General features: G+C 44.9%; 1 protein-coding gene across 1 annotated transcript in view; it reads right to left on the minus strand.

Moving 5' to 3' along the window:
• Positions 1-27,192, minus strand: part of LOC108794937 (protein phosphatase 1 regulatory subunit 12C-like) — a 76,834-nt gene extending 49,642 nt beyond the window's left edge. The window contains exons 1-5 of the mRNA XM_018566088.1: positions 27,089-27,192; positions 23,951-24,028; positions 21,735-21,853; positions 2,618-2,777; positions 2,387-2,531 (exon numbers count right to left, since the gene is read on the minus strand). Coding sequence (XP_018421590.1) covers positions 2,387-2,531; positions 2,618-2,777; positions 21,735-21,853; positions 23,951-24,028; positions 27,089-27,192 — 606 coding nt within the window. The remainder of the gene's footprint in view (positions 1-2,386; positions 2,532-2,617; positions 2,778-21,734; positions 21,854-23,950; positions 24,029-27,088) is intronic.
• Between the last annotated feature and the right edge of the window lie 335 nt (positions 27,193-27,527).

The raw sequence follows: 27,527 nt of genomic DNA on the forward strand, positions 1-27,527 counted from the left end.
TAATGTCACCTGTGGACCCCAAAAGAAGCTGATGAAGCAGAGGTCTGCTTTATCAGCTTCTTTTCTCTGGTTATAGCAGCCAGATGACTGACAGATGAATGCGGAAGTGATGTAATACACATCACTTCTGCATTCACAGCACGGAGGGAGATCAGCAAAGAGCTGGCGCCCTCCCGAGCCGGTCCCGGGCCGCAGATGGGCTAGCGGATCCCGGGATTGATGGTGAGGGGTTAGGAGGAGGGCGGTGGCGGCAGCAGACGAGGGGGGGCACACACGATCGGCTGGCTATAGAGCCCATCAATCACTGTTAGCACTAAACTGATGAGCGGTAAAAGCATTTAAAGTGTTCCCTATGGGAAATTTTGGGTATTGACTTTTTATGCCACTTCACGGGCGAACGCAATTTTAACGCTTGACATGTTTGGTATCCATTTACCTGACGTGATCCCGTCTTTCATATTTTACCAAAAAATTGGGTATTATATTAATGTTTATGTGCGCTAAATTTTAAAAATTGGGAGTTAATTTTTTCCTAAAAATACTGGTTTGATAAACATTTGCGCAAAAACCGCGCAACATAAAAAATTGCAACTAGCATTTTCTTATTCTACAGGGCCTCTGCTTTCAGAACATATATAATTGTTTGGGGGTTTGGAGCTGTTTGCTAGCCAAAAATGTATATTTTATCATGTGTGCACAAATAGTGAGAAAATGCCCCAGGCAGCAATTGGTTAAATTACAGCACTTTGCGGCATGGAGTAGAGCCGGGATACGTAAAGTGGACCAGCTATACAGTGACTGTTCTTTACGCTTCTCCCATTTAGTGTCTCATTATCACATCCATAACACACACTTTTTCCAGTACTTTCAAGTGCAGCATGCCCTCTCGTCTCAATTTGGGGTAGCTCCCCACCTATCTGTCCCACTCAGGTTTTGGACTCACTGGTTCAGTCAACACACAAGAAGGGAATTATTTTGTTTCTATACTCTGTTAATTCCTTCTCACATACAATGACTAGAGAGAGATAGGTGGATTCAGGATATCGGACCTATTCCTGATGAGATCTGGGAGGACATCCTCCATAATGTACTCTTGACCTCACTATCCGCGCCTCACCCAGCTTTTCATTTTACATAGATCTGGTTAAAATTGGTGTCTGGGATGACCCGTCTTGCCCGAAATGTGGATTCCACCAGGGTTCACCGATACATCTAATATGGCGTTGCCCTAAATTGGTTAGGTATTGGAGCCAAATAATTACACCGATTAATTCTGTCTTTGACGTCTCCCTTGCCTTGTCTCCGCGTACCTGCCTCTTAGGGGGAATAGATCCTCCCATTTTGTCTACCCATTTGAGATCAGCTATCCATAGAGCCTTATTTACTGCCAGGAGACTTGTTGCACACAAATGGATATCACTCCCCACCTTCTGTTTCAGAGTGGATAATTGAGCTAGATGGGATCTTTGCCTTTGAAAGGGTAACGTACCAAAGGAGAGGGCTTGATCGTAAATTCTCCCCGATTTGGTCCTCTTGTTTACACTTTAGATCCCTGGAGTCAATGTTTCTTGGTTGTTTCCCTCTGGTAATCTCCATGAGTATATACTATGTCTCCCATTGTCAATGCATCCCTTACCTGTGCAGGTGTCCGGTCTATTTTCTATACCTGAAATGTTGGTTTTATAACTGTATTGCTGTGTTCTAGGGAATACTCTTGTCCTCATGATGGGATGTGCTTGGTCGATACTTGGTGATGTTTGTTTGTCTGTTGATCTATGTTATTGACTGTTTACAAAAAACTGTCAGATTTTAAAAAAATACATTAAAAAAAAGCTTCTCTAAGGCTGGGTTCACACCTAGGCGGATTGAATATGCACATTTTTTGCGCGTTTTTTTAACCACGATGTGTGGTAAAAAAACCGCGCAAAAAACGTTTCCGAGGGATACTGGGCTGTATCCCAATGGAGCCGCCCGACCAAAACGCCCCAAAAGAAGTACATGTACTTCTTTGGGCGTAGGGCGGTTTCCCGCATGTTCGTACTCGCGGAAAACCGCCCAGATGGGAACCATGCACATTGAAAATAATGGCATTTCCCTGTTTGAGCGTTTTTCCGCGAGTACGAAAGCGCGGAAAAACGCCTAGGTGTGAACCCAGCCTAAGGGCCCATTCACACCAGCAGACGTGCTACAGCCACAACGCATTGGGTGTGAACGTGACCGTAGCAGGAATAAAAATGTAAAAGACAACGCCATTGTCCTAGGACACTAGCAAAAAAACTGAAGCAGGCATGCTGTGGAAGGGGTTATACAGCTGGTCTTGGTTAGTCAGTGTCCAAATCTCCCTGTGGACCGCTGAATATCTAAAGTTATTGCTCTGCTTCCTTACCACATTATTGAGTGCATTCATGTCACAGAAGTGTTCCACAAGGAGTCGACACGCCTCTTCCACTCCCCAGTGAGCAGCAGCATGAAGAGGAGTCCAGCCATCTTTATCTCGTACATTGGGGTCAAAATTGGCCTGAAGCAAAAGCCTGGTCAGAAAGTGTGAATAGAATAAGTCCACTGGAAAGCTCCACATATATCAAGTATCAAACATTTTCACATTATGCAAGAATACCTCATAACTTCTATATAGCCTTTGGCTGCTGCCACATGAAGAGCACTAGCTCCAGTCTTCGGATGCCGAATATCTTCTATCTTGCCTCCGTTTAACCACTGGCGGGCATCCTGGAGCATCACTTCTTCCTCTTCCCTCTTGGCTAACACTGTGTCTATTCCTGCAACAGAATTACATTTCTCAGCACATCAAACATTTATAGCAATAACTGCATGAAAATTACATTGGAAACAACTTAAACCACATTTTAAATCAAGGAGGACATTTAAATAAAGCATACAAATGTGCTATCCTCCTATTTACATCCAGTGGCCATTCTCCTCTAGAATTGGTCATCACTGAGCTAGCAACTTCAGAGTCAAAAGTTGGGCATGCACTGAGTCACATTGTCTAACAGATTAGAGAACAGAAGCTAGAATACACCACTTGTAAGTCCTATTTGTCCTCAGAAATTATAGGCAAGCGGAAAAAAAAATTACCTGAGTGAATTAATTTTCTACTACTACTCCTGGAATGTGCACCACTGAAATTGCTGGAAAGTTCCTCCCAATCCAAGATTAAATGTACATCCGTTGCAGACAACACACTCCTGGTGCCTTTCTGGTGATTGATATATTCTATCGTCGTAGCATTGTCTGACTGTATCTGACCTATGGGTTTACACTTATATTCCACTTATTGCACTTGTTTATTGTAAAGTTTTCAGAAATATTAGATTTATAGCACGGCACTTATACATGAGACTTGTCCCACACTAAGAATGTTCTTCCGTAAAGTCCTGGAATTGAACTGCACAAATGGTACCACTTTGAAGGTTGACACCATCAATCCTAGTATTCTCATGCAGGTTCTCAGAAATGAACGGAGAAAGGATCGAAACAACCGAACTTGACCCACAACGTTAATATTTTGTTCTGAGGAAGGAATACTTTTGCATGAAGGTTATCCAACAGAAGACCCAAATACTCCAAGAGATATGACAGAACTAGGGATGAATATATGTTTAGATATTGAGTTCATAAGTAGGAAGAGACTTTTCTCAGAGTAAAGGTCACCTAAGTATCTTAAAATTGGAATGCCTTTGCGATTAAAAAAATCCCAGAACCAGAGCAAGAACTTTTGTAAAACAAAAACAAAAAACCTCGGAGCAGAAGTCATTGTGAAGAGAAGAGCCAAAAATTGATAATGAAGGTAGCCTACCAAAAACAAAAGGAAATACTGATGAATTGGAAATACAGGCACATGTAGATACATATCCTTAAGGTCTATGGAAACCAAAACACCTCCTAGTCTAAGAAAGGCGACAACCAATGCAGCAAGTTTTGATGTAACAAATAGCAGCCAGATTGTGAGCAAAGAGAAAATTCTATGCACTACCAACAGCTTGAAATGCATGTTAAAAGGAGAACTATGAGGTGAGTGCTTTTCACTCACCTCATAGTTCTAGCCGACCTGTGACAATGAGACTGTCACAGGTCGGCTCAGTAGATCGGGAAGTGAGCGAACACATACCGGCGTTTACTCACTTCTCGATCCTGTCACGGCTCTCTGCCGTCATAGGGGAGGGGCTGGATTCCCCGCACCGATCCTCCAGCGCTGACTGGCGGAACGGACGGGGGAGGGGGCGGGCACAGCTGGCTCTGCCTCTAGATAGGCAGAGCCAGCTGTCACTCACGCAGCTGGGCATCTCAGTATACCGCTAGCTGTAGCTCGCGGTATACTGCGGCGTCTCAATATACCGCGAGCTGTAGCTCTTGGTATACTGAGCTTAGGGTGACTGGAGGACGCTAGTTTGTGTCCTCCCGTTACCCTAAGGAGAACAATGGGGAAAAGCCCTAACCCCATAGTTCTCCTTTAACAAATGCTAAAAGTCCAGCAAACAAAACTGGAACTTTTACTACCCAAGGAGGAGTATGATTTTGTGGGGATATCGGAAACCTGGCTGGATAACTCACATGACTGGGATGCTGAGTATTAGGGAGTATTCATTATTTCGACAAGATAGGGAAGGAAGAAGAGGAAGTGAATGTGAGTGACGATATAGCCTATGAGATTGGGGATACTGCTGAATCTTTATGGTTAAAGATGAAAATAAAATAAAATTACTGGTGAGAATATGCTACAGGCCCCCAAACATAAGGGAGGAGAAGAAGACTCCAATTAGGGCTGCAACTTATTATTTTCATAAATCGATTATTTTGGTCAATTCATTGTATAAAAAAATTACACAATTGCAGTGTTACACACAAAGTTTACTTCAGAATAAAACTGCATGCACAATCTTTTGCAATCGCACTGCACTGGAACGCACAGCATTCTGGTACCATGCGTTCCAGTGCAGGCAATCACAATGTGGGTGGGAGGCGCGTTTGGGGTGCCATTGAAATTAATAACACTGCAACGCACCTCCCGTAGCAGAATTTGTCAGGCTGAAATCGAAAATGACTTTTTTCCCCACCTTTTATAAATAGCTTCAGCCAGGGAATGACTGCTGCCAGTGGCAAGATTCCACAGACGGCAGCGAAATTCAGAGTTAGGACTTAACGGTAAGTCTATTTCCATTAGTCTTCCAGGACAGCATCACGAGATGGAATCTCCTCCCCCACACACAGGTCACTTAATTTGCTTAAAAGACCCTCCTCTCCTCCACTCCCTCAGTCATCACGAGAACCGAAGGCAAGCTGGATAAAGACAAGGCACATACAGGCAATACCACCACATCACATTAATACTACAAGCATCAATGGGCGGGCAGTTGCTGTCCTGGAAGACTAATGGAAATAGAGTTACCGGTAAGTCCTAACTCTGAATTTCCCATAACGTCTTCCAGGACAGCATCACGAGAGGATAACCAAGAACTTACCAATACCCCGCACCGATCCTCCAGCGCTGACTGGCGGAACGGACGGGGGAGGGGGCGGGCACAGCTGGCTCTGCCTCTAGATAGGCAGAGCCAGCTGTCACTCACGCAGCTGGGCATCTCAGTATACCGCTAGCTGTAGCTCGCGGTATACTGCGGCGTCTCAATATACCGCGAGCTGTAGCTCTTGGTATACTGAGCTTAGGGTGACTGGAGGACGCTAGTTTGTGTCCTCCCGTTACCCTAAGGAGAACAATGGGGAAAAGCCCTAACCCCATAGTTCTCCTTTAACAAATGCTAAAAGTCCAGCAAACAAAACTGGAACTTTTACTACCCAAGGAGGAGTATGATTTTGTGGGGATATCGGAAACCTGGCTGGATAACTCACATGACTGGGATGCTGAGTATTAGGGAGTATTCATTATTTCGACAAGATAGGGAAGGAAGAAGAGGAAGTGAATGTGAGTGACGATATAGCCTATGAGATTGGGGATACTGCTGAATCTTTATGGTTAAAGATGAAAATAAAATAAAATTACTGGTGAGAATATGCTACAGGCCCCCAAACATAAGGGAGGAGAAGAAGACTCCAATTAGGGCTGCAACTTATTATTTTCATAAATCGATTATTTTGGTCAATTCATTGTATAAAAAAATTACACAATTGCAGTGTTACACACAAAGTTTACTTCAGAATAAAACTGCATGCACAATCTTTTGCAATCGCACTGCACTGGAACGCACAGCATTCTGGTACCATGCGTTCCAGTGCAGGCAATCACAATGTGGGTGGGAGGCGCGTTTGGGGTGCCATTGAAATTAATAACACTGCAACGCACCTCCCGTAGCAGAATTTGTCAGGCTGAAATCGAAAATGACTTTTTTCCCCACCTTTTATAAATAGCTTCAGCCAGGGAATGACTGCTGCCAGTGGCAAGATTCCACAGACGGCAGCGAAATTCAGAGTTAGGACTTAACGGTAAGTCTATTTCCATTAGTCTTCCAGGACAGCATCACGAGATGGAATCTCCTCCCCCACACACAGGTCACTTAATTTGCTTAAAAGACCCTCCTCTCCTCCACTCCCTCAGTCATCACGAGAACCGAAGGCAAGCTGGATAAAGACAAGGCACATACAGGCAATACCACCACATCACAACAGTGCCCCTCAACACCAAAGCATCCAAAACCAAGGGACCCCAGGTGGAGGAAAAGAAACATCAGAGGTAACAGGAAGGTAAGATAGTACACATCTTCCATACCTGAGCCGTGCTGGTGCTTGGAAGACCAGTATCCGCAGTCACTGCAAGCTGCAGGGGTAACCCAGGATCCATGTCCGCAGAGCCTGTTGAAAAGAAGCCTGCCAGCGTTTCTTCTCAGTCACTACTGAGATCCACGCTGTATTACGCACCAGCCGAGCCCTCCCCTTCCTCCTGCGCCGAAAACGAGGCTTGGAACGCACAAGCCCGGCGCCCGGAAATGACGTCACCCGCGCCGGAAGTGACGTACGCAGCCACCCTGTCTGGCCGTGGAACACGCTCCCGAGGCACTGAGAACCGGACAGACCCCTCAACGCTAGGAGAATCCCTGGGGCTCACACAAGGTAGGCAAACCTACACCCTCTGCCTTACACAGGCAGGCCATAAACAAAAGAAGAAGACTTCCCAGGCAGCATCACCACATGGAAGCCCCTCTCAGCATTCTGTGACGCGCTCCCCAGCTTGACTGAGGAAACACAAAAGACTGAGGGAGTGGAGGAGAGGAGGGTCTTTTAAGCAAATTAAGTGACGTGTTTCCTGTGTGTGGGGGAGGAGATTCCATCTCGTGATGCTGTCCTGGAAGACGTTATGGGAAATGTAAATACAGCAGGCAGGTTTCACATTGCAATAGCCAATAGCAAGCTGGCTTTTGCACCCGTTCACTGCTTGCTGTGCCTTCCTTCCAGCATGGAGGAGAGACCTAGGGGATCCAACCAACTAAATCGATATTGAGAATAGTTGACAACTATTCTCATAATTAATTATCGATCAATCAATTAGTTGGTTGCAGCCCTAACTCCATTACGGTCACAGATAAAGATAGCAGGGAGGCAAGGCAATGTCATAATTATGGAGAGCGTAATCTTTCATGACATTGATTGGGCAAATGAAACCTCAAACTCAAGTAAGGTCTGTCACTACTTGAACATATTTCAAGATAATTTTAAGGGTCAAATGGTGGAAACCCCAACTATAAAAAATTATTTATTGATTACAAACAGAGTTGATTCGAGACGTAGAAATTGGGGATAACCTTGGGAAGAGTGACCACAGAACTAGAACGTCCACAGTAAACTGCTGGAAACAGTCAGGTTGGTATGACAAGAACAATTTTAAAAAGGCTAACTTTAATAAGCTGAAATAACAACTTCTTGGTGGCACATATTGGGAACTCATTTTCCAAAATATAAACACTGGAGGACGAGTGGGAATGTTTCAAGAAGATTTTAAACATTAACCAGTGCATTCCATTAACCAACAATTCAAAATGCAAATGTTAAACCAGGGGGGGGTTAACTAGCAGAGCAAAGCAATATATAAAAAAGGAAAGGGCCTTCAAAAAATATAAGACAGGGGGAGTTACCATCAGCATTCAAATAGTACAAGTAATGCAAGAAAAGATGCAAAAGAGCAATCAGGGCAGCAAAAATGGAGTATGAAGAACACATAGCAAACAAAACCCATATTAAATAAATAAGTAGTAAAATGCTAAAGACAGAACATGTATGCCCCATAAAAAGATGAAAAAGGGGAAGCCGGCCACCAGTGACAAGTGTGTTAAGAGAACTATGGGGAAAAACCACTTACCCCATAGTTCTCTTTTAAGGGTCACGGGAGGGCATATTCTAGCATCCTCCCGTGACCCAAAGCTCAGTATACCGCCACAGCCAGGACAGATCCTGACAATGCTGTTGAGATCCACCCAGCTGCGTGAGTGACAGCTGGCTCTGCCTATCTAGAGGCAGAGCCAGCTGTGCCCGCCCCCTCCCCCATACGTTCCTCTAGTCAGCGCTGGAGGATCGGAGTGAGGAGGGGGGGAATCCCTGCAGGGAGCTGTGACTAACAGTCACGGCTCTCTGCAGGGAGATGATCGAGAAGTGAGCGAGCGACCGTATGCTTTCGCTCACTTCCCGATCTTTGAGCCGACGTGTGACAGTTTCATTGTCACACGTCGGCTCGAACTATGAGCATGAGTGATTTTCACTCACCTCGTAGTTTTCCTTTAAGCACATTCTTTGCTTTTGTCTGTACAGAGGAATCAAATGGATAAATAAACTAGGCATCAGTTCAAATAATTAAGAATTTAAAAGTATCTCAGTTGCTGTCGAAGATCAGAGTAAAACAAAACAAAAAAAAAAAGGGCCTGGAAAGATTAAATGTAAACAAATCTCCAGGACCGGATAGGTTACAGCCACAGGTACTCAATAATCTTAGCCAGGTCATAGCCAAACAACTGTGCCTAATCTTTATGGACACTGACGTCAGGTATAGTACCGGCTGATTGGTGGAAAGCGAATGTGGCACCAATTTACAAAAAAGGGCAAACAAAGTACACCTTGTAACTATAGGCCTGTCAGTTTAACATCGATAGTATGTATGTAAAATATTTGAAGGAATAATAAGGGGTTATATGCAGGAATTTGCCTAAGAACAAGGTATCATAAGTAGCAACCAACATGGCTTCATGAAGGACCGTTCTTGTCAGACCAATCTAATAACATTCAATGAAAGGATCAGTATTAATTTAGACAGAGGAATACTGGTAGATGTAGTGTATCTTGAATTTCCTAAAGCATTCGATACAGTACCGCACAAACGTTTAGTACTAGTACAAAAAGGAAAGGTCTCTTGGTTTGAATGCAACTGTATGTACATGGGTGGAAAACTTGCTGGAAGAACGGAGGGTGGTAATAAATGATTTGTTTTCTAATCAACTCGCAAAAGTTGCGAGTGGGGTGCCCCAGGGTTTGGTCTTGGTTTTTGAGGATGATATTAAACTGTGTAGGGCAGTAAAATCTCAAGAAGATATAAATTCACTTCAACAAGTGGTGCAGTTGTCATCACTTCTGCCTTGCAGCACTGAGGGTCCCCGGTTCAAATCCCAGTCAGGGACACTACATGCATGTAGTTTGCATGTTTTCCCTGTGTTTGCGCTGGTTTCCTCCAAAGACATGCAATATAAAAAGGTCCCTAGCTTACACTCCAAAGACATGCTGGAAGGTTAATTGGCTCCTGTCTAAATTGTCCCTAGTGTGCGTGTGAGCTAGGGACCTTATATTGTAAGCTTCTAGAGAGTAGGGACTGATGTGAATGTGCAGTATGCAAAGTGCTGCGTAAATTGTCTGCGCTATATAAATACCAATAATAAATACATATAAAATAAATAAGATCTAGATAAAATTAAGGCCTGGGCTGTAAGATGACATATGCAATTTAATATTGAACCAGTTAAGGAATAAAAGGTTTCAAGAAAGATTCTCCAATTTTTTAATAAAAACATCCTGAAAAAGATAGAGACTTAAAGTGTCTAGGAACCAAAAATTGCTTATCAAGAATTTTCAATTCTTTATATAAAAACCTATCAAAAATAGGATGAAGATGAAAAATCTTGCATACACAAATCAGGTTTATATGAATCTAGACTAGAAATCGTAGAAGTAGAACAGCAGCAGAATCCCCTAATTTTCAAGAGGGACGCACAGCCTCACATTAGGAAGGCAACTGTTTCTTTCTGATGCCGACTGAATCTGTCACAGCCCAGCTACTGCATCAATGATATGGCATAGTACTTATGACAAGCATACATTAGGTGTATTGTATTCATGATAGGGCTCCAACAACTAAATCGACATAATCGATGATTGAAAAAGTTGTCAACTTTTTCAATCATCGATTATAGGGCTGCAACAACTAATCGACATTAATCGACGATTAATCGGCTTCCGATCAGTTGGCCCTGTTCACGGCTCCACACACGCTGCGCGCCGCACCTCTTCCCCACCTCACGCTCTCCGCTGCCAGACCCGCCCGCCCGCATCCACGCCGCACCTCCTCCCCGCCTCACACTCACCGCCCGCCCACATCCACGATTGGCACAGGGACGCGGGGAGATGTAGTAAGGAGGAGCAGGTGTGGGGGGATGACAGCCGCTGATAGACAGGTCCGATCTCAGAAGCAAGTTGCTGGAAGACTGCTCAGGTAAGCCTGCACTTCCCACACATGGTGCTCTATAATGTATTGCTGGGATTTGTATTCCTCTATAGCTTATGGTACATTGTGCTGTATATTATACATAGGAATACACATCCAGCAATACATTATACACTGTATGTATAATGTATTGCTGGGATTTGTTGTATTCCTATATAGCTGGTGATATTCTGCACTGCACTGTATAGAGGACTACAAATCCCAGCAATAGTACATTATACAGCGCAATGCAGAATACCACCAGCTATAATGTACTATTGCTGGGATTTGTTGTAGTCCTCTATAGCTGGTGATATTCTGCATTGCGCTGTATAATGTACTATTGCTGGGATTTGTAGTCCTCTATAGCCGGTGCAATTCTGCATTCATTGCTGTATAATTTTACACTTTCCTTTTCACTATATTGCACACCACACTATTTTTTTCCACCGCTCCAAGCTTGCTCCTGTGATGGACTACAATCTCAATACAAATTAGTAGTCCCATCACTGGAGCCATTTTTAATTTTTTTCTTTATTGTTTATCTGATTAACCGATTAATCGAACTTAATAATCGGCTAACTAATCGATTTTGAAAATAATAGTTAGCTGCAGCTCTAATTGATTAATCGGCTTCCCTTTGGTTGGCCCTGTTCACGGCTCCACACACGCTGCGCAGCACACCTCTTCCCCACCTCGCGCTCGCCGCTGCCAGATCCGCCCGCATTCCACGCTCCACATGCCGCACCTCCTCCCCGCCTCACGCTCACCGCCCGCCCAAATCCACGATCGGCACAGGGACGCAGGGCGAAGAAGTAAGGAGGAGCAGGTGTGGGCGGATGACAGCCGCCGATAGACAGGCCCGAACTCTGAAACAAGTTGCTGGAAGACTGCTCAGGTAAGCCTGCACTTTGCCACGCATGTTGCTCTATAATGTATTGCTGGGATTTGTAGTTGTCTATAGCTGATGGTACATTGTGCTGTATATTATACATAGGAATACAAATCCCAGCAATACATTATACACTCTATGTATAATGTATTGCTGGGATTTGTTGTATTCCTATATAGCTGGTGATATTCTGCATTGCGGTGTATAGAGGACTACAAATCAAGGAATACATTATACAGCGCAATGCGGAATACCACCAGCTGTAGAGGAGTACAACAAATCCCACCAATAGTACATTATACACTGGTGCAATGCCGAATACCACCAGCTATAGAGGACTACAAAACCCAGCAATAGTACATTATAAAGCGCAATGCAGAATACCGCCAGCTATAATGTACTATTGCTGGGATTTGTTGTATTCCTCTATAGCTGGTAGTATTCTGCATTGTGCTGTATAATGTACTATTGCTGGGTTTTGTAGTCCTCTATAGCCCATGCCATTCTGCATTCATTGCTGTATAATTTTACACTTTTCATTTCACTATATTGCACACTTTTTTTCTTCCACCGCTCCAAGCTTGCTCCTGTGATGGACTGCAATCTCAATACAAACTAGTAGCCCATCAATGGAGCCATTTTTTAAAATGTATTTTATTATTTTATTTTTTATCCAATTAATCGAACTTAATAATCGGCTAACTAATCGATTTTGAAAATAATCGTTAGATTCAGCTCATGAATTAGAGCTGCAGCTATGTGCTATGTTCCTTAAATCAAGAAAGGAAGGAGCGTGTACCCCAGGCACCAAGATAAGTGTCACAAATATCTGGCCGCTGGTTAACTTTTATGGTAAATGAAGGAGGAGGGAAACAAATGTTAACAGTTTTTCCCAGTAAGCCTAAGCAGAAATAAAGAGGCAAAGTATAACAAGCACAGGTCACCATAGCAAGACCTCAGAGGACTTGTAATGTACAAGCCACTTGTGACAGGAAGAACTAGAAACATCAGTGACACCAATGTAAAGCACAAATCTCACAAGTTTTTGAATAATAAGTAGTAAGACTAGAGTAGGAAAAAAAATGCTTTCACACAGTGCCCTGCAAATGACAGTCTGTTCTGACAAGTCTGCCTCACACAGATTTAGACACAATAATACTTACAGCGCGACTGGTGTGAGAAAAAGTATCAGGTACTGCAACCACCTGCTGCAGACGGATGAATAATCGAACGGCTGCGTAATAGTAAAAACCAGGATAGTTCCCCAATAAGCGACATGAAATTGAAGACAAATAAGAAACAAAAGGATGTAGAGTTAAAACCACTCCATTCACCTTCACTGCTGATAGAAACCCACTAAAAAGCTCTGTGGAAACCAGAAAAACAGATTGTGCATGCTCGCACATGCACAGTAGATAGAAACAAGTGCGGCATCAAAATTGAAGTCTCGGCCTCTTAACAAGACAGGGGAAAATTTTAATAAAACCAATCAAACTCAACATAAAAAGGCGTTTAGCAAACAGGATTCTAAAAGCACAAAGCCCAAGTAAAATAAAAAAGGAAAACCCCCAGCCTTATAAACATTAGGTAAGTACATTTTCCTTTCCCCAAACACAACTCAAAGATGCTTTTCCTGACATAACAGGAATGCGCAGGTAATACTGGCCTAATCCATACATGAGGAAAACAGGAACACAAGGATGAAACACAAGCACTGAGACCAGAAACAACCTTCTTCATGACAACTAAAGAAACTTCAAGGATTCAACTTATCCGGCATGAATCTCTGTTTTGTCAGCTAGAGAGACTTCCAGGATTTAAGAATATCTAGTATGAATCAACTAGCAGCTCTTGACAGTAAAATCTTCAAAGAAGAAAAACTAAAATAATTAAAAAGAAGAGATGGTTACAACTATTCTCCTGAAGACACTAAGCAAAACTGGCAGGTGTGAGGTAGGAGGGGTTGTGTCCTTAACCCCAACCCTTTTGCTGCCAAGCCCTTCGGAACATTTTGCACCTCAGCTGGCCACACCATTTTTTAAATCTTTCCAATTGATTTGATTTGCAACTGCTGCGTTGCCAGCATTTGTAAAAGACCCCACAAACCATATATTTTCTGAAAGCACAGGCCCGGTAGAACAAAAGGATGGTGCTACAAAATTTGCAGACCCTGCGATAGTTGCGCAAATGTTTCTCAAATTAATATTAAACCGATAAAAATACACAATTCAATTGATGCAGCACACTAAAATCAATATCAGTGCACAAAAAAACTATTTTTTTCTGACTAAATCTAAAAGATAAAACAGTATTGAGTTAATAAATAACAAATATTTTCAAATTTTAAATTGTGCCTTTTTGCGAAAAGGTAAACAAAAAAACAATGAAGGAACACAAAACTGTAAATAAGCAACTCATTGCGCGTTGTTGGTGTTTGTGTTGTGGTAAAATGATACAGGCGTATATTTAATTGCAACATAAGGTATCACAATGCATGGCAATGTGTCAAAGCTTTGTCATGCCACAATTAAATTACAGTTTTTTTTTAAAGAAAAAAAAAATAATGCACTGTGATGCGTTCCAACAATGCACTGCAGCGCATGTGCATGGCGTACACCATAATAAGGTGCATGTGTATGGTGTGTGTGTGTGTGTGTGTGTGTGTGTGTGTGTGTGTGTGTGTGTGTGTGGGGAGGGTCATTAGTTGAAAAAATTTTACACATTTTGTATTATTTTTTAATACATTTTTTTTTATTTATATATTTGTTTCTGTTGGTGAAATATCTGGAGTCTCAGACCCCTGACATTTCCCTTATGAAATGGAAAAGGAAGTTGAGGAAGCAGAGTCCTCAATTTCCATTTCTACAGCCTCAGCACTAAATGAATGGAAAGCACTCAGTACAAAGGCTTCCCATTCATTCAGAAACTGTTGAAAGTAAAATATTTACTATCAACCAGTTTCTGAATGGGTAGAAGCCTCTGTACCGAGTTCTAACAGAGAAAACAAGGAGGGAAGCGCTACAAACTAAGTGAGAGGACGTGTTACGGAGACAGGGAGGAGGGAATGGGAAAAAGGTTGGGGGGGAGGAGCAGTCTTAGTTTCTGTGACCGAGTGATATGTTCGGAGGTCGATCCAATTTGTTCAGATGATCCCCAGGAAACAAATGTAAAATGCGACGGTGAGGATACGGTGTGAAAGAGATCAAAGAAAAAAAAATGTAGAAACTTACTCTTAAGTAAGGAATGTTGCGAGGTCATCGACGAGGAGTAAGGATAGATGGTGCCGATTCTCCAGGAAATTCCTGACTGCGAATCTTTGTTAGAAGAGTCTTATCGTTTGTGGTCCTATTGATTGAAGGTGATGAGGCAGAGGCGGTGTACTTCTCAATCGCTAATCAAAGATAATTTTTTCAGGCGGGTATGCCCTAGGGGAACTGATCCGAAGCTTTCCCAGGTGATGTCAGGGATTCCCCTGTGACAGGGAGATTCCTATCAGGGGAAGGGGCGAACTTGTGGCGGTGTTGGGACCGGTAGTCTCCAAAGATGGTGTGAAGGGCGCCACCCCCGCCCTTTTCCCTTGAGCGCTGTATTTTGGTACATTGTCCTTATAATTTTCCACATCTGTACCGAGTTCTACCCATTCAGAAATTCATGTATGAACAGGAAGTGATGTAAATCACTTCCTGCTCATTTATAACTGAGGACACATAGTACTATGTGTCCCCAGTTATTTACAAACACTGGAGTGATCAGATGATCATTCCAGTGTCTGTCCTTCAGACAGAGGATCGGTAATATCCTCCACCTCGGCCACACACACAGCCGCTGTCATCCTGGCAGGATGACAACGGCTCCTCTCTCCTCTAGGCTGCTCTCTATTTGTTCCTTTTTTCTTGTCAGCTGCTGATGACAGCTATTAAATTTAACGGGGACTGTCCAGGGAACAGTTCTGATAGAAGTTCATGGTCGCCACAGACTTAAGGCATACTGACCTGGCGGTTTGGAAACAGTTTTGTTCTGCCATGTGCCTTATGTCGGTGGCAGGGAAAGGGCAAAATTGTTGGCTTTTTAAAAAAAAAAAAAGTCCAATCAAAAGGAATTTTGTACTTTAAAGTGTAACTTATATAACTCAAAAGTTTATTTACCCAGGTTTGGATACAGGTTAGATTCATAGGTTCTGGACTGTATTTCCACTTTGCATCTAAATTGGGATAACACCTACTTTAGTGGTTGGCTTTTATTAAAAAAAAAAAAAGTCCAATCAAAAGGAATTTTGTACTTTAAAGTGTAACTTATATAACTCAAAAGTTTATTTACCCAGGTTTGGATACAGGTTAGATTCATAGGTTCTGGACTGTATTTCCACTTTGCATCTAAATTGGGATAACACCTACTTTATATATTTGGTACATGTTCTCATTCGCATAGCATAACATTAAAACATATTTTAAACTTGCTACTTAAATTTTTGGGCTCCAATCACACCGAGGCTTCAGTGTTTTTGCGCATATTAGCATGTTTTAATTAGCACCTCATGTGGTGCGTTTTTGCCCTTTCTGCACATTTTCCGTGCATTTTATTGAGCAGATTGAAATACATTGCAATGAATGGACAAAACGCGCAAAAAAATGCACACAGAAATGTGCAAAATGCTTGTGTTGCGCATTTTTGGGCGTTTCCATTGAATTTTCTGCAGCCAAACGCAGCAACACTCTCAGGTTTGAACAGGGGCCATTGAAATGAATGGGATTTCGTGTTTTTGTTGCACTTTGCTTTGAGTGTCAAGACGCCCAGGCGTGAACAGTTATACTTGCTTAAAATTCTACTTGGCTTCATTCTATACAATGTCAACCACTTGAAGACCGGGTGTTCACATTCAGCGTTGCAGTACTTTGACTGACATTCATTCCGTCATGCAACGCTGTACTGAAATTAATTTTATACCATTTTTTGGGGATAGATAGAGCTTTCTTTTGGTGGTATTTAATCACCACTGGGATTTTTATATTTAATTATATTAAAGGAAAAATTACTGAATATTTTTTTTACATTATGTTATAATACAATTTTCATATTCAGAAAGGACAAAAGGTCATGTCGGGTAAAATAGGCACCAAACATGTCAAACTTAAAAAAATTGCGCGCACTCACAAAAAAGAGAGGGGGGGAAGGCATAAATCAGACCGTAAAGACACCAAGGAGCCACCAGGGCATCCACCGCCTCCGCCCAGGAGACGCCCTCGGTCGCGATCCGACGCGGAAGCCGAGGCAAAAAAGACAGAGGGGGGGAAGGCATAAATCAGACCGTAAAGACACCAAGGAGCCACCAGGGCATCCACCGCCTCCGCCCAGGGATCCAGAGCCTGGGCCACGAATCTGTCCACCGTCCGGTTGAACCAATACACCAGAAGATCCACCTCCGGCGTCACCCAGCGAAGACAGAGCTGTTGAAAAACTTCCAGGTGCAGTGACCACTCTCCCGGTTCCACCGACTGAGGTAGTCGGCCTGCCAAATGACCACCCCCAGTATGCAGACCGCCGAGAGGGCCAGAACCCGATTCTCCGCCCAGGAGAGAATCCCTAACACCTCCTGACTGGTGGTTGAAGTACACCACCGCGGTGGCGTTGTCCGACTGGACCCGAACCGCCAGATCCTGAAGCCGGGTCGACCAATGGAGGGAAAGGCGAATCGCCCGAAGTTCCAACACATTCATCGACAGACGGGACTCCTCCGGCGACCAACGACCCTGCACGGTCAAGGCGCCCAGGACTCCACCCCAGCCCCAAAGGCTGGCGACCGTGGTGACCACCATCCAGTGCACAGGAAGGAAAGACTTCCCCCGCACCAAGGCCGGAGATTGACGCCACCACCGTAGGGAGGCTCACGCCTCCCGAGACACCTGAATTTCCCTGTCCAAGGATAGGGGGGACTTATCCCACCGTACCAGGATGTTCCTCTGCAGGGTCCTGGTGTGGTGCAGTGTTAAGGACACCGCCTCGAAGTATGTCACCATGAGACCTACATGCAAAAGCGAATGGGTGACCACCGGCGAGTCCGCAGCAGCCGGACTGCGGAACGAAGTTTCAGGAGCTTGTTCTGAGGGAGAAAAACCGGGCCACGTCCAGACCTAGGCCCAGATACTCCAGGCGTGGATAAGGCATCAGGCAAGGCTTCCAGAGGTCCAGGAGCCAACCAAACTCCTCCAAGGACCACACCCTGACCTCCAGAGCCATCACCGGAGAGGCGTGCGACTCCACCCGCAGAAGCAGATCGTCCAGGTAGCCCACGATCGAAACCCCCCCCCCCCCGACAACGCAACAGCGCCAGAATCGGGGCAAGCACCTCGGTGAACAACCGCAGGGTTGACGCCAGCCCAAAAGGCAGTGCCACAAATTGGAAATGCTCCTCCCCCAACCGCGGAGGAGAAAGTCGCGTGTTGGACGGGAAGAACCTGTTCCTGGACGGGACTGAAATTGGATCTTGTAGCCCGATGAAACCAGCTCCCGGACCCAAGGGTCGGAGACGTGGGCTAACCAAAAATCCGCAAAGAGCCGAAGACCTCACCCCTCCCTGGGGACCAGAGCCGGGGCGCGACCTTCATGCGGACTGGGGCTTGCCGGCAAGCTTGGCAGACTTAGGCTGCCACAGACGCTTGGAAGATTGTGAAGGAGGATTTGTTAAACCTTCTGCCCTTGTTGGAGGGGGCCGAAAAGGCCGCTTTTGAGCGGAGAAAGTGATCCCTAATGATCTCATCCAAGGTTGACCCCAACAGAAGGTCCCCAGTAAAGGGCAATTTCGTCAGAGCGTTCTTGGAAGTCTGATCAGCCTACCAGCACTTAAGCCAAAGCAACCGGCGAAGCGTCACCGCCGACTTCGACACCAGGGGCGCCGCATCCAAGGCCGAGTTGCAGACATCCTTAAGGCCCTGCACCAACTGTACCGCTAAATCCAAAGCAGGAGAGACATTCTCCCCCGCGAGACCCTAACGCAGCATTTTTGCCCACTCAGTCAGTGTCTGAGAGACTAAAGCAGCAGCCAAGACCGGACGCAGAAGTGCACCCGCGAAAACGCCTCAGCTCCCCAATCGGCGTGGTCCTTAACCACTTGCCGTCCGCCCGTAGTAAAAAAGACGGACGGACGGCACTGCAGCATTTGCGGGTTGCCGTCTCCAGACGGCAATTTTTTCTGCTCGCGCGCGCCCCCTAGCGGGCACGCACGGGCCGAAAAGACCCGACTATTGCACACACCCGTTACCGGGTGTTTCACATATAGGCGATTAGTGGCTCCATAGCCCGCCGATCGTCTATGTGCTCGAAGAAGATCTCTGCTTCATCAGCTTTTTTGGGGGTCCACAGGTGACATTAGGGGTCCTAGAAGACTCAGTAGGCCGCTTCCACTCCTTATAAATGAGGACCTCAAAAAGGAGGAGATGTAAGGAAACACCTTGGAGGAACACCGACTCTTATGCGCCCCTAAACTGCACCGGTGGCAGCGCGGAAGAACTGGAAGTATCGTCAATTTTAAAAGGTCTCCCCGACCACGCGTACTAGAGCGGAAACCAATTACCGTTCCTGAACCATGAGCGCAGACGCCTACTCATCCCCACTGCCCGAATCTGGCTGTGAGGATCACCAGGATCAGGAGGAGGCGACGCCGCGGGAAGCTCCCCTTCCTCCTCGGACTCCCCCGAGAGGGCAGGGGATGGCAGCGGCAAAGCACGCTTCTTAGCAGGCCTCTGCGTCAAGGCGCGTTCGATGCGCGTCACAAAACTATACAAAGTGGAGAAGACCTCCAGGGACAGCACAGTACCTGTGGTACCAACCCCACCCAGAGAGGCATGCACGGGCGACCGGCAAGAAAGCGCAGGTGCACAGGCCGCACACAGGGGACCCGGGGAATCCGCCGAACGCAGCCCACAGCCCTCGCATTGTAACGCAGAAGGCCCATGTTCCCATAATCCGCCGACCCAGCACACTAGTCGCACAGCTAGGAGACCGCAACAGGGAGGGATAGTAACACCCCAGCACTCACGACCCCCAGCGGTAATGCACCCAGCCCCCAGCAGCGTCCGACTCCACACGTGTGAGGAGAGCTGCCCCCTGCTTCTGTAGTCAGCAGTGTCTCGAGGCCGAAGGGAGGAATGAGCTGAGCTGCGAGGGGACCAGGGTGGAAGGGAGCACACAAAAAGGGCACTTGCCCTTATCCAAGATAGCGGCTGCGGCGCCGGCTGGAGGCCGCAATGAGACCCGGGCCTTTATTATTAGCGGCCGCAACCGCCGAACAAGCCGCGGCCGAAGGTCGACCAGCCCCTGGGATTCATACTCCCACAAGAAGAGGGCACTTGCCCTTATTCAAGATGGCGGCCGAGGGAGTCACAGCGGCCACCCAGATCCCGGGGAGTCCCGACAAGCCCCTGGGATCCATACTCTCACAAGAAGAGGCCACCTGCCCTTATCCAAGAAGGCGACTGAGGCGCCTGCCGGAGGCCGCAACGAGACCAGGGCCTCGATTAGCGGCCGCCCATCGGGCCGCGGCCCCGCAGCCAAAGCATACACACCTGCCAGGCTTTTTAACATCGGTTGCTTGTGAGTACCTGTCTTGCATGAACCGCTGATCTGTCCGCGGCCCCGCAGCCAAAGTATACACACCTGCAACCTAGCTCCCGGGAAGCCCCGACCAGCCCCTGGGATCCACACCTCCCCAAGAACAGTCCGCACAGAAGCCCCAGCACAGCCCGGCCTGAGTCCACGAGGCAGGGGGGGAGGAGAAGCAGGCAGCCGGGACTGACCAGCGCAGCTCCAGCGAAGCTTACCCATCCAGCAGAGCTTCGATCTTCTCCAGAGTCACCTCCATGACGAGTAGGGAAGCGGCCAGTCGAACGCCCCCGACCGTAGCCATGACGCCGTCAGCCTGTGAGGAGCGCTGTGACAGGTAGGCCAGGACCCCCCGTCATATGCACCCCTGGGGACGAACCCATAGGCGGTGAGAGGAACCACAGGTCGCAGCAAATCCACTGTGGCTGTCTGCATGCGCACGTCGGTCACGCAGGGAAGACTACAAGGATCTACCGTCATCCAGCATGTCGCCCCGGTGACACTTGCTAGAAGAAACAGCGGGAAAAAAATGAGAGGAAAAGAAAAAAATTTCCAGAGACAAATTTTTAGCTCCTTACTACTGACGCTAGGCAAAAAACTGGAGACTTGTCAGCAAGTGGGGGGTTGGGCCACCAGCAGGGGCCGCCCCTAGGCTGTCTTGTCTTTTTGTTATGTGCCTAGCGTCCTACTCCTGCAGGTGGAGATATACCCTACCATTCAGGATCTACAATCTGTTGCCCTGTGTCCTTCAATGAACGGGAGAGAAAACAACCATACCCAAACTTGACCATAGGCGACGGTTTAAAAGCATTTACCGCTCATCAGTTTAGGGTTATCGGTGATTGATGGCCCTAGAATTAAATGCTCACTGCGACGTTTGCGGCGATATGTAACATGTGAGGCGTAATGGCTGCAATCGTAGTTTTCGCGCGTATGCGCATGCGTGTATGTATGGGTGGGGACTTTAAAAAAAAAATGTTTTTTTATTCTTTCATGCGTGACTTTAAAATATATTTTTTTGCAACTTTTTATTTTTTTTTCTCACTTAACTTTATTGTCAATCACATAGGGGGGCTAAGAAACCCCCTATGTGTGATAGCAAAGAAATGCGACAGGTCCTCTTTATGGAGACATCAGGGGTCTCCAAGACCGCATTCCGACACCGGAGAGGGGACCGGAGGTACACACACACACACACACACACACAATATAGTGTTATTTTAGCGAAACTACACTTTCAGTACAGTCTTGCAGGTCCCCCCTTTACTTTTATAATTTTACCAAAGTGAGAAATGTATTTCAAGCATGCAAGAATAACTCAAAATTCACCTACCTAAATCCAAACATTAACTAAAAACGTGTGTCCTTGGGACGAAAAAAAAAAAATCAAAAAATACATGCCACACTACAGTACCAACAAGAAAAACTATAATAAACAAGTTCTTTTATCTTAGAAATCTGCTTTGGAATAAATGAGTCAAGTATCTGTTATGTATTTATTGTTGCTTTATGTGGGACTAGTAGGACTACCAGGAATCTTACCTCGCTTTTCAATTTCTGCACGGAGCAGAGTCTCCATGCAGTCATCTTCAGCTAGGTCTAGGGGAACATCACCGTCACTGTTAACAGCAGCAATGTTTGCAGAGTGTTTCAGCAGATACCTGGAAACAGGTGAGAACCAAACATTAAAATTACATTGCTGTAAAAAGTCATGTACAGTTTATCCTGCAACCAACTACACTTACGGTTACGCTGAAATATTGGATTTGTTGTGTCCTTTAAGCAGTGGCTCTCAAACTGTGGGTTTACCATTGGGGGTCACCACAACTTGGCAAATGTTACCAAGGGGTCCCGGCCCTAGAAAGGTTGAGAACCACTGGGTTAGACCCTATGACAGGTTTTACTTATTGTATTTGTACCTGCTGCAAAGATTCAACCTCTCTATCTTGTGACCGCCGACACTAGGACAACAAGTTATGGGAGCTCCCAGATTTTGCAGTTGTTATAAAACAGTAAGTGAAATAGAAAAACCAGAGGCAAAAGGATTCAACAGAGTAGAAAGCCGTACCACAATTCAACTTAACAACTAGAGATGGGCTCAATGTTTGAGTCAAAGAACTGTTCAACTAGAACATTGCTAGTTCTTGTGTTCGGCGAAAACAAGAAGTATCAGGGCGTTCGGCGTGCATTGCGAGAGCCCTGATTGGCTAAAGCATTGCACCTGACCACAGGTCAGGTGCAAGACTTTGACCAATCACAGCACAGTGCATTGCGAGAGCCATGATTGGGCAAAGTAATTATGACTTTGCCCAATCATGGTTTATAGTCAAGCCCAAGCCCCACACTATATAAAGGCTGTATACAATGCAGCCTTTTGTAGTGCGTTACTGGAGTTAATTATAGTTTTTTGCTGGCAGTATATTGTAGGGAAAGCTAACTGGTGTCAGTGCTTTATACAGAATTTTAGTGATATATACAGTACTCTGTATTCTATATAGTATTTTCTGTGCTGTATATTTGCTGTCTTTTTTTGTTTGTTTTTACTTTTTGTCATTTGTGTTAGCCCTTCTGCGTCGCAGGTGTTCCCGTTTTTTGTCGTTTGTTTTATTTAATTTTTTGCCATTGTACAACAGTTTATAGTGCCCCAAGCACCACATTCGATAAAGTATTACACCCAAGCACCAAATTCCCATGCCACATTCTCTAATAAAAATGTTAATAAGCCCCGCATCATGTCTGAACGGCCAACAAGGAGAGGCAGACGCTCCCATGCAGCTATAAGAGGGCAAGCAGCCTGTGTCCACAGGCCAATGTCGTGGTCGTGTACATCGTACATCCTCTGCAGGCAGGGCACGCTTGTCCTTTTTATCTGGTGCTGGCCGTGTTATTCAGCCACAATATGCAGAAGAGGTGGTGGAGTGGATAACTAAATCATAGTCATCCTCTGTCACTCAGGCTCATACTAGTTCGCATTTCACTGCAGCTGCCAAAGCCGCCTATTCTGTCTCCTTGTCCACAGCTACTCCTGCCATAGTCCAACCATTATGCATGGAGGAGTCAGCTGAATTATTTGAATATAGTGTCAATCACATGCTGCTGGAGGATGCGCAGCAGTTACAATGCTCTGATGTTGGTTCTGTGGTTGAGGAAGGTTGTAACATGAGCCTAGAGAGAGGGGGTGCCAATGATGGGCAACAAATTGGCAGTCATGTTCCCCCAGCGGCAGCATACTGCCAAGTTGGCTGCAGTGACGAGGGCATATCATTAGAATTTTTAGAGCTGGGTCCGATCCTGCACGCGTCAAGAATAACTCTTAGGGCCTGTTCACACGACGTCCGTTCTGTGCTGACCTGATCCGTACGCTCCTGCACTAAAAATGCATCCCAATGTATCCCTACTGGTTTTATGGGCTACAGTTCTCACGTGCGCAGTCCGTTCAGGTTACGACAGAAAAAATACTGCTAGTCACATTTTGTCCGGTCAGGAAACGCACGAACGCGGCAAAGACGCAACGGAAACCGAACGCAATGCAGGTAAGCAAACATTTTTTTATTCTACATAGAGATAGACAGAGTGGGAGATAGACAGACAGGTTGGGGTAGAGGTAAAAACATGAACTGCAAACATTTTGAACATGCCCATTACCTTTCCATGGACATACGAGTAAAGGAAAAAAAATTATCCGGGTGAGCTCGCAAATCCTCATATAAACTCCAGAAGTGACCCTTGGAGTCCCGGAGCCTCAAGATCGGGCGTACCCAACAACGACATCTCCTGCGAGCTCGTTCTCTGCAGATTGCTGTAGCCAGCAGATGCAACGAGAGGGCGGAAATGACCTTTAGGAGGAAGAATCTGCATACCGACAGCCCCACGGCTTGAAGAAAAAAAAAAATGAACTGTCTGCATCCAGACCAAAAATGCGTCAAAAACGCACTGCATGAGTAGCACCGCGTCTGCAGATCTGCACCTGAAAATTATGTGAACAGGCCCTTAAGGGTTACGCTGTGAATGCACCAACGGCCCGATTTTAAAGCACCTGTTGTTACTTTCATCCGTCTGCAAAAGAGACACCAGAATGTGGCCTCTTCATACAGGATGCCTCCCCAAGCAGTTGTTTACAAGATTAAGGGTTAGTTCACACCATAGGCAGTGTGTTCAGGTCCGATTCTGGCCGGAACGCACTGAATCCAGCTCATTTTTTTGCCGGGCTGGAGGGGGCATGGCGGGCCATTTAAGTGAATGGCACCGTAGCCACGGCCTTCGGCCGCAATGCAATTGCCCATGCGGGATCGCAAGGCACATTGTGCCTGCAGTGCAGTCCGGTGCGATCAAAATAGTGCTTGCAGCATTTTGATCGCACTGCACTGCAGGCACAATGTGCCTTGCAATCCGGTGCGGGGCGTGGCTACAGGCCGCAATGCGGAGGCAGTGCGTTCCGGCCAGAATCTGACCGGAACGCACTGCCTAGGGTGTGTACTGACTCGAAGTGAAAAATCAATTACCAACAAATTAAATATCATTTATTTTCTTTTTAAAAAGGTCAGTTTTGCTGCAGCAGGTTCTATACATCGTACAGATCCGCCACTTCACAGGCAGTTTAAGGGGAGCCCCCAGGCACAATAGTTAAAATACATTTTTAATTTTTTTTGTTTCACTTTAGGCAATGTTAAAAATCACTTCTCCTTTAAAAACGTGTTAAAGGTGTTTTTTTTGCATTGATACATGTCCCCCGGGGCAGAACCCGACTCCCCATAACCCTTTTTATGGGCAATAAATTGCATATAAGCCTTCAAAATGGGGACATTGATTTTACGAGTTCTGGTCCCATAGACTTTCATTAAGTTCTAAGTTCTTGTATGAACTTTTTCCCTGTTCTAAGGTTCTTGTTAGAACCGAACTCAGGTGTGTTCAGCACATCACTAGAAACACATATAATTTTACTATGATCTTGAAACAAAATTACACAGTGCAGAAACATATTCCACAGAATTATTTCCTTCTCCCCTTAATGTACAAACTGAGAAAACCATGTTCAACACATAATTGAGAAAGCATACCAATCCTTAGTGTAACCTAGTAGAAGCAACACCCAATTGATGTTATAACGAATTGAATATCAATACCAAATAAAATGTTGCAAAGTAAGTGTAGAATTACATCCACATAGTTCCTATACAAAAAAGGAGTACGATGACAGACCACAGCAATTTGAAATTCTTCTCAGCATACAAGAACAGAAGTAGTAAATAAACAGAAGAATATTGTAAGAATAAACACAAGAAAACAATTCAGTTAAAGTAGAACAAAAAAAAACAAAAAACAGTTAAATCACCTCAGCAAGAACCAGTGAAAAAATAAGCATTCCGCTTTAAGGCTCCATTCACACATAGCATTTGCGTTTTCTGTGCGGAAAAACACGCAAATTTTAAGATACGCGCAGATTCGGACATTATACACACCTATTCTCAGTGTCACAATAACCCTTATACCATAGGTGTGTAGAATACCGAGACCTTTACCAACCTTTTTCTTTTAAGTTTAGGACACTGAAATTATTATCTTTCTTTGTTTTCACTGTATCAAGTTTGCACTTGAAAAACAATTGTAACTTATTGGTCACCCACACACGGATTGTAATTAAGTTCTTTTGATATATTGTCTTAACAACAGTTTTTTGGGGGCTACACGGATCGAGCCCGACACTTCTGTCACACATATATACACTGATACACCGCGTTATGTTTGGTATTCTTACAATTTATAATTTGTTGTGACCATTTATTATATACTCATCACATGCCGAGATAGCCATTTCCGGCACTCTCACAAAGTATACGTTTTCCTTTCCTTTGAATTGAGAGATTGTTTCTTTATATGTTTAGAATCCACATTCTATAAAAAAATTAACTAGCAGGTACTCACAAGAGTAGAATGACAACAGATCTGTACATAGGACGTATCATACGGATCCCTCCACTGCTCCGGTCTTTTTACTGTCCTACAGCCTGTTGTCATTCAACTCTTGTGAGTACCTTCTAGTTCATTTTTTTTACCATTGTTGAATAAATTGATCTGCACCAGGAAAGGTGCCCCTCTCTTTGTGTTTTCTTTCAGTTACCCCAGTCTCCCTGACTGTATTGGGGCTGCGCCCTGCACAAATGCCTAAACACTTGTTCTTGATGAGGAATGATTATCTCTGGCGCTTCTGGATATAAAATTTCAAGATACATTGGAATGTATTAAGTGAACAGAGCCTACGTGTATGTGAAACTAATCAAGACTAATAAAATCAAGCTGCTAGCATAACCTGTGTATCTTCACACTGAAATACTCAAATTACAAAAAACAGTGCCGCGCTAATTAATAAAATAAACTGTGACAACTTGTCTGTGTCTTTTCTTTGAGTGGTGAATACTTTAGAAGAATATATAAATATATAAAGAAGTAGTGCCCAAATTATAATGTAATAAACTGCAAGTAACAGTGTCTCAAAGCTTCATTCCAGTGTTCCGTTGCAGGGCTGCAATTAATGATTTTCATAATCGATTAGTTGGGGCTGGTTTTGATGTTCTCATTACCCCAGGACTTCCTGCTTCTGTGGAGAGAGAGAGATTTGTGAAGATAGGAAGCATGATGGCTGAAGAACACCAAATTCTTTGTAGAACTTGTGGAAATCTACCCAGAGCTGTACTATAGGGAGCATGGGGATGATCCTCAGTCCTCCTCAGATGAAAAGAAAATGGAATACAACATAGTGTAATACCATCAACAGAACTTTATTAAAATGCAGCAAACTACTACTCATGTTTACGTGTAAACTACAGCAACTGAATGAAAAAAAACTTTGCTCCAAGTCCCCACAGTATAAAAGCCGTCAGCTACCAGCATGTCTGTACCTGCCAAGCTGCAGTATCTCATTCACACTACCAGGAGTAAAGTAGATGGACTCCACCTTACACGTTACGTCACAATGAACTTTGTCATGGAGTATGGAGTGCATCCTCTAACACAGCTTTTTATAGCCTAATAGCATCAGGTGTTACTATAGTACTGCTACATAGTAAAGCCATATTGGCAAATACCACTATATGCCCAGTGCTAGAACACTTTAAAAAAACTTGAGTCTTATAATATTAGGACCTAAAAAGTCACGGAAATGAATGACTCATACCGCAAATTTGTAAAATGTGATAAATAAAATCCTACTACAAAATTCAATAAACGCTAAGAGTCCTGCCCATCAGCTTTCACATCATACGGAGAGGTCCTTCCAAACTTACCGGCGCTCCCTAACTTTCCACCTTCTGAATGCTACTAAATCTGTTATCCCGCACC

Source organism: Nanorana parkeri, unplaced genomic scaffold, assembly GCF_000935625.1.
Source record: "Nanorana parkeri isolate BGI_ZX_2015 unplaced genomic scaffold, ASM93562v1 scaffold915, whole genome shotgun sequence".
Taxonomy (NCBI): domain Eukaryota; kingdom Metazoa; phylum Chordata; class Amphibia; order Anura; family Dicroglossidae; genus Nanorana; species Nanorana parkeri.